Genomic DNA, 8559 nt, shown 5'->3' with positions numbered 1-8559 from the left:
TGTTGCTAGTGTCTGCTGTCCTTTTCATGCATTTTTAACTAGACTGTGTCAGTCATCGGTCTGGCGACATTAAGGAGACAATTACGACTATCTCTCACGATAATCATACAAGTGCTCTTCCCGTTCTCGCTGCCGTTGCTCAGGCAGGGGCAGCAGTGATTGATTTGGGCAATTTGTTCTGCTGATTACAAGCTGCATGGAAGCTCGGCGTCAGCCTCTCTCATGCTCCTCTTTACCACACACACACGTACACACACACACATGCTCTATGCTTTATTTCAAGCCCTCGTCTCACCAGCAGCACTATGAAGAAACCATATAAAAAGCTGATATATGTTTGACAACATAACCCCCCAAGGTTGCACAYGGAGGCTCTCCCTTTATAGAAAAAGGTGCTGCTCTGTGTGCCTCTAGGCTGTTTTCTTTTTTTGCGTGTGTAATGTTTTTTCTTTGTGCCTCTGTCTAACCTGTTGTCTTCTTACCCAGCCCTCCGTGCTAAAGTCAACTTTTGGGACGATTCTGAATCTGGTAACACTGGTCCGTGTTTTTTCCTCTACCTTCCTTCGTTTGTTCTTTCTTTCACATTTCACACTTCACCTCTTTCACCTCAACCAACCTCCCTCACCATCACCTTAACCTTTGGCGGCCAAACTCCAGCCCGCTGCTCCCCCTCCCACCCCCCCAGGTGATCAGCAACCAGCTCACTAACCTTACCCGTCAAAGAGACGCAAACACACAATCCATCACTCACCCCTATCCCCGAAACGAGCACCATGTGAAGGCAGAGGGAGCTGAGGGGTAGGAGAAAAGGCTTTAAGCTGCAGTGTGGYTTCAGAATCATATCTGTTATTCTCTCCTTTTCTCTGTTCAGCGACCATGAAGTTCTCCGGCTTCCTGAACCTTGACCAGGTGGAAGGGCAGGAGATTTTCCACACTCCTGAGATGGACGACCAAAAATCGGAGTTGTTTGGAGAGACGGCCCGCAGCATAGAGAGCGCTGTAAGTGCCCCGTCTTGTTGTCCTGCCTTTATCAAGTCTTTTCCATTGTCTYCTTTGTCTTTATGTGATTTTTTTAATTTCCCTTTTATTTAGTAAGTATTCAGTCCCTAACATTAAACTACTAGATATTCAAAATTTACAACAAATTTGACTTGAGAAATAGAATTTATTGGAAAATTGCATTGTGAATGCTGAACAACTTCRCTCAAATTTGTTAAAGGTGAAACTGAAAGAAGCAGAACGCTTGTTAAAACTAGAAATTTATTTATTATTTACCRTTATTTAACCACGCAMRTCCCGTTGAGATCTCAGATCTCTTYTCCAAGGGAGGCCTGGGCCTGAAGGCAACCTATTGTACATGTTTTTAGGRGTGGGGGAAACCGGAGTACCCGGAGAAAACMSACGCAAGCACAAATRGCTGACGAGTGAAAGCAAAAGGCTAGCTAAAGCTGCAAGACCGTAGCTATAAAAGTAGCAAAGAGTAGCTAAAGAGTAGCATAAGAAAATAAAAATAGTGTAAGTATACGTAACAAGTTAAAAAAAATTATGTATTTCTTTTGATTAAGATATTTGTAAACTAGATACCACATAGCTGTAGCATATATGACCCCCGCATGTTCCCAAAGCACCAATTTACCAGAACTCACCAGAACGGATTTGCTGTTTTGGGTGGGGTTTCGAGGGGGCTCAATGGTGGGCCCAATGGATAGCCCCTCATCAGAGCTAAACGACAAAYAAAAGAAAAATCTGAAGCTCCTATGTTGAATAGTTTTTTTTTTTTGAGTTATAAGCATTTTTATATGTCCAGACACCCCTTTTTTTAGATGGAGCCCCCTCCTCAAGTATGGGGTCTATTATAAAACCGTTGGATGGCACAGTGTAGTTTGAACTCATCTAAAKTCCCGCCAAATTTCATGTTGGTCGGTGCAGCCATTTCTGTGATGCAATTGGCCAAAAATCACTAAAATGCGTGTGTCAAAATAAAGGTAAATGCATGTATAAATGGCTAAAAAGCACAAAGTATGCAGAAGCATTTATTTAGATAACAAAAAATATGTAGATGAAAAGCAGAAAAGCAACTGAGTGAATGCACTGATTCACACAATGACTATGAAGACAAAGAGCTTGTTTTAACAAACAGAACAATCACAGCTTTAAGTATCACTCAGCTCTAAAAGCCACTTCTTTMGCTACTTGTTGGTTTTTAGTCTCACAAACATAACTCTTAAGCTAAGCATATCCAGAAGCAGCTGACAGCTGTTTTTAACCGCAAAAAAAAAAAAAACTTTAGGCAGAGCAAACAATGACAGGTTTTAGGTTTGGAAATAATTCAATAAGCTGTATTTTCAGCTTGTTTTTCTGCCCTCAAGTGTCCAGCTGACAACTGACTCAAGTCAAAGTTGTCACTTTGTGGCCACTGGAAGAATAAAATAAATAAAAAAAAGTCTCCCTGAACGTATAAGGTTTTTTCTAAAACTGTTCTTATCAAGAGGCCAAAAGCTCCTGAAAACGACGACTCCGAAGCGTCCTGACACAAAGAAACTCCTCGCGGAGAGCCCGTCTCATCGAACTCTTTCAGCTCTTTCGTGCAGGTATCGCCACACAGTTTACCGACTCGACACCTCAGAAGCTGCCGAGTATCAGCCTGACACGCTGAGCCCGAGCGGTTTCTCTGACGTCTGATAGAAAAACAGAAATCATAATTTAAAAAAAAGAATGCATTTATTCTCTCTGATCAGAGAGCATACATCATCTCCCATGCCTTGGCTCTTTTTTGATTTTTAATAAAAAGGAACATATCTGCAATCTATTCTATCAGGTGATCTGCAGAACAGATTACTCTCCACAATCCAACTCCATTTTTTATGACCCAGGTCAGCGGATCAGAAGGAAAAACAAGGCTTTTCACTGCAGTTTTTTTTATTTTTTACTGCTTATTTTCAACTTTCTCTCGCTCTCGTTGGCAGTGTATCTTTGTAATCCCAGCTTTTATTTCTTTTTAAAGAAATAACTGATTAATTAAAGCACTTTTATAGATTTTGGCTTGCTTGGCTTGAAGAAACACTCTCCGAGTTTAATAAGACCGCTTCTAACGCCTCTCTGTAGACTCTGTGTGTTTGCTTGCCGAACACTTCACAATACTTGAAAGTGGTTTTTCTTTTGAGATTAATTAAAATTTTTTGCAACTGTTTAAAGATTTAAAGTCCTTTTTTTTTCTTGTAGATGCGAATCTTCTAATACTAGATACAAAAAAAGCAGTTAGCAAGTCAAAGTCAGAGTGGCACAGAGCCCCCCCACCACTGGCTTTGTCCACTATTAGTCCGTTTTCTCTTCAGATCTGAGGCCTTTGAACAAGTATCTGTTCCAGGACTTTGCTCCTCTGATAAAATGGGAACTGTTAGTTTGTGTGCACTGTACACATGTACCAGCTGTTAAATCGGTGTCACTAGCCCCCACTGGGACCTAATCTGCTACCTCACAGCGATTTGTGCATGTGTGTGTGAGTGCTCGTTAACGCTCTCAGCCTGTGGGTCTCTTGAAGCCCGGTGTGGCACTTGACAGCAGCCACCCCTCCTCTTCATCTTCCAGCACCACCAACTGAGCTCCTCACAAACAGACTTGAAGTGCGTTCGAAAAATAAAAGCGGGCCGTTTACATGAAAAAAGGCGCGTTTCTTTGGCGCGGCGTTCTGCTCGTGTTTTTATATATAAACTGCAACGTTTGAGAGGAAGAACACAAGAAGGAAGCGTGTCTTTTGTGAGAGTTTTGTGCACCCGCGACTTTCAGCTCTAATCCAGCTTTGGAGGATTTCCCACCTTCGTCGTTGCGCCTCAGTCCACAAATCGGAGGCGTTCGGCACAAGAAATTAATCTTTTAACACGCCGAATGCTCAAGCTCGACAAAATGCACTTAATCATCATTCTCGCTGACCAATCGGCAGCTTTCCTTTCGCATTAAGCGCTCACTTCTTTCGAAGCGGCTGTGACTCAGGAGGTTTGAAAGTTGTCTACTAATCAAGTTCATTGGCTAAGATACTGAATCCCACATTTCCCTGATGTGTTCATTATACAGGCGCGTATTTGATCCGTCAAATAATAAAAAAGTCCTCTGTTAGTGGTGCTTAAAGCTCTTTAAAGGCAGTCTGTTTAGCATTTGTTTCAGAAAACACAGTGGTTAAAGCGTGCCCTCTAAATATTTGAAAAGTATGTGTAAATTTGGCTCTTTACATCAGAGAGGGCGTTAGATGTGCAGCTGAAGGAAAATGACAAAAAGTAGATATACGGTATTGATGCAGTTAGAGAGGATTTAGAGTTATGTTTCTTTTTTTAGTTTAAATTAATACTGTATAACTACCCACTATTTACTTCTACTACTTGTCATCCTTCAGAAGGCAACCTATGACCTATTATGGTCAAAGGTTTTTTATTGCTAATATAAAGTGGGTAAAACTCCTACATGGTCAAGTTGGTCTCCCATCCAGGTACTAACCAAGCCCGAATCTGCTTAGCTTCCGAGATCAAATGAGATCTGGCATCTTTAGCCCTGTTTAGCCTTACTTAATCATTATTAAATGGTTAGTTAATCCTGAAAGTATGATTCAAACCTAATGAGTTATAAATTAACACATTTATTAATGCTTTGACCGTAAAGGTTAGTTACTTTCAAAACCAACATACCCATTGTTTATTCATGTTTAATAATGCATGATGCTTGAATTAACTGTTCTATATACTGTGTATATGTATGTAAATGCTCATATAAATGTACTTTCACACCATGTGTATTAATGGTTAGAGAATGTTTTAATTGGCTATGATTTTGGTCTGATTTCCAAAGGTGTAAAGGAACCTTGTGGCCCTTCAGGGTTTTCAAGATTTAATGATTCAAAGTGTTTGTCAAATACACAGATGAAACATATTTCCTCGAGCAATGAAATTCTTACTTTGCCAAGAGACAACCAGACAAAAAAAAAAAAAAAACACTTAAAGGATACTAAGAAAGTAATAACAGATAGGACAAACAACCACACTTAAAACAGAGACCAAGCTAGAGTGAATAACATCACTCTAGACATCAAGAAAGGGAACAACGTTATCAGTGTTGCACCATCAGTGCTAAAAGAAGCCTAATTTTCTCCAATATTAGCTTCCTCTCCAAGCCGTCCGTCCTGTTGGGTCATAAACACTGTGAGTTACTGGAAGTGAAACCAATCAGAACATAAAGGGTGGGATGGCATTTATCTTTGCTGCTCCTGAAAACTTGCTCCTAAAATGAATGTCACCTCAGCCAGCTAAATGTCACTTTCTGCTCCCACGCCCATTGGCTTTCCTCTCGTCGGACCAATTTGAGCGGCAGTCTTTCTCCCAAACGAGGCGAGCGTGTGGTTTTGTTGGCCGAATGCTCGGAGCTCGTTAGACGCCTCGTTCATCACCTCTCTTTGTCTCTGTCCCTCTCTCTCTCTGCTCCAGCTAAACGAGTTGTTCAGGAAGTCGGCGGTGCACAGAGACTTTATGGGCGTTCGCGTCCGCAACCTGAAACCAAGCCGCTCCATCTTGGCAGTGGTGGAGGCCCACTTCAGACCAGGTGAGACATCAAAGGCAAAACTTAGAGATTTAGAAAAGTGTTCTTAAGCGCTTGATAATTAAAAAAAGAAATGTAAAGAAGTTGTTTTTTAAGCTTTTTTTAAGATATTGTAAGGTATTGCATCTTCTTCTTTATTCTGAATATCTGCAAAAATTACTACWTACATTGTATTTAAACAATTTGGTTGATGCACCATAATATGTATTTTTTAATTTTCGTAATGTGCTKCCAAACCAGAGGCTCCTCCATCCTCTTTTCCTTTTTTWWTWWTTTTTTTATGAGCAACATTTAGCGTCCTTCACACCCTTCATGTGGGGCGACGGATGCCRTTACRTGGCGCTCCTCCATGGCCTGTAAAACAAACATCTGCGGCTGACATTATGAGAGCGATTCATCTGGAAAAAAGTCGGACAAGCGGTGTTTGGAGGACAAGTGGTCCGCGGAGGCCCTCCACCTGTCATACACAAGGCTGTTTGATGTATTCATTGTAGCATTAAAGGAGCTGGAGTCCTGTGTTTGCTTTGTAGTGCTCCTCAGAGGCCTCGTCCTGAGTGGTTGTACCTTTTTGTTTATTGTAGAGACACGATACACCGAGGAGGACATCGTAGAGGCCCTGCTGAAACAGCTAAAGGCCTCCAAAGGCACCAGCATCTCTGTGAAGAAGCCCGAGAACGAGAATATTGGCTTCACTAATTATGGTAATATCATGTGGATTTAACAGGAATGTGAAAGGATTTAAAAAAAGACTTTGAGTTATTCATGAAGTGCTTTATCACAGGTTTTAAGTAGAAAATCTCACGAACAGGCTCAGCATACTTGAGCATTTTTTTATTATTAGGGATGCACAGATATGAAAATTTCATCTATATGGATATCTGATACTAATATTGCTGTTATGGCAGATAACTGATATTTACCGATAATACACAAACTGACAAATTATTTCTATCTGCTCAACACACTCGACCAACCATCTTCCATCCTGAAACAGAAACACAAAGGGAAACATGCAGAAAATCAATGTCGGGCGTTAATATTGGCCCAGTTTTACTTATTGGACTGATACTGATATAAAAAAAAAAAAGACTAACGTTGTCCGATACAGATTTTAATGCCGATATATCGTGCATCCCTAATTATTATTTTTTTGTTATTTTTATTTATTTATTTAATCAGGACAGTGAACATTAATGAACAATCTTATACTTCTGTATAGACTGCAAATGAGCTAGWTTATAGCATAGTTGCTAATTTACATCTGTAGTCCTATTATCCTTATTATGGTACCATATATTATTACATATAATATTGTACTATATTACTGAATTATACATATCCACAACTATCAAAGGGAGCCTATTGTAAAGCATAAGACAGTAGATACACAATTTATTAATGACTAATAAACATGTATAAATGTCATAAGGGAGCCTTATATATAGTGTATTATTTTACACTTTACATTAAGGCTCCTGTATGATATTTATACGTTTATTAGTCATTAATAAATAGTGTACCTACTGTCTTATGCTTTACAGTAAGGTTTCCTTATGACATTTATACATTTATTAGTCATTAATAAATAATTGATAATTGTGGAAATGTATAATACAGTACAACATTATGTGCAAAATATGTGTTTCCAATACATTATTGTGCTTACAAAGAAGAAACTTAGTCTAAAATGTTAAAGATAACATTTTAGATGTAATATTTGGCTCACTATTTGGCAGGAAACCAGCCAGTTTTGTCTCTTTCCCATTCTTAATTAATGCATAAGAAAAACTTATTAAGGACTTATAGTGTTCACAGATGAATTAATAACCGATCYATAAATTATTTATAAGCCATCTATAAGGGGAGCCTTATTGTAAAGTGGTATCATTATTATTATTATTATTTTAGGCCTGTCCAGCGTCCCTCTCTTCACCACTACAACCACCACCACACCGGCCATCACCACAGCTGCCCCCATCACCACGACCAGGCTTCCGGCCACCTCCCCCTACGTCACCCGCCGCCCGCCGGGCACGACCCGCAGGCCGCTCAACAACAGGCGGACSACCACCACAGCGGCGCCGGTCACCACGCCGCGCCACGCCATCACCACCACCACGCTGCCGCCGGCCACCACGACCGGTGGCGTTCGGAAAACGCCTCAGCAYAAGCCCGCCAAGCCCTGCGACTCCCACCCCTGTCTCCACGGGGGCACCTGTGAGGACGACGGCAGCGACTTCAGCTGCAAGTGTCCTTCTGGTCGAGGAGGGGCCGTGTGTGAGAAGGGTGAGTCAGACAGCTTTRGAGCTTCGTTTTTGTTAAATATTAAATATTTATTGTCTTTATTTTTTACTTTTAAAATCTGAGCTTACCGTATTTATTCAAGTATAATACGTAAAATTTAATCCATAAAATCATCCATAAAGTTGGGGCGGTAGTACTATACTCGGATAAATATTCTCACTTATGTATTTTAACTGAAATATCATCAAAATGACTGAGTCCGGAAATGAGCATCGTGAAAAGCAGTTGAAATGAGCTTACCTCTGACACTCCTCCGTGATTCAGAGTGAGATAATAACAGATTCAGGCAGGCGACATGATGTGAAAAAAGGGGGGATAAGCAGTCCTGCACCTTAGTAATGATAGCGAACTAATGACATTAGCGTGTGACCGAGCCACTCCTCGAACAACAACAAACATGTTCGTCTGTAATGGCTGCCATCTACCGGTGTTCTGAAAAAGTTTGTATCCCTGAAAAAACGTTTCCCCACCAGAGGGGGTGCTCGCGAGTAGGAAGTAATCTGCTTTTCTCCCACAAGATGGTCCAAATCTCATGTGAAGTCTCTGACTTTTGTGTTGGCGCCTCCTGGTGGACTATGTGCAAAATATCAGAATTCATATAATGCCCAAAATCATAGTTTGTCAAAATAACTTTTTGGACATATGTTGTTAAAAATAAAATGAGCAGTCCAATGA

The 8559-nt window shown here is 40.5% G+C and overlaps 1 protein-coding gene across 1 annotated transcript in view; it reads left to right on the top strand.

Moving 5' to 3' along the window:
• Positions 1 to 8559, top strand: part of agrn (agrin) — a gene marked incomplete at its 5' end in the record, with an annotated part of 134040 nt that overhangs the window by 79791 nt on the left and 45690 nt on the right. Inside the window, 5 exon segments of the mRNA XM_014010337.1 lie at positions 487 to 537; positions 872 to 999; positions 5469 to 5583; positions 6162 to 6281; positions 7489 to 7866. Of these exon segments, the coding sequence (XP_013865791.1) occupies positions 487 to 537; positions 872 to 999; positions 5469 to 5583; positions 6162 to 6281; positions 7489 to 7866 (792 nt within the window).

The sequence above is a fragment of the Austrofundulus limnaeus genome, unplaced genomic scaffold (assembly GCF_001266775.1).
Source record: "Austrofundulus limnaeus strain Quisiro unplaced genomic scaffold, Austrofundulus_limnaeus-1.0 Scaffold68, whole genome shotgun sequence".
NCBI lineage: Eukaryota > Metazoa > Chordata > Actinopteri > Cyprinodontiformes > Rivulidae > Austrofundulus > Austrofundulus limnaeus.
Note: the sequence above shows the minus strand (reverse complement) of the source record. Positions and strands in the feature narration are given on the sequence as shown.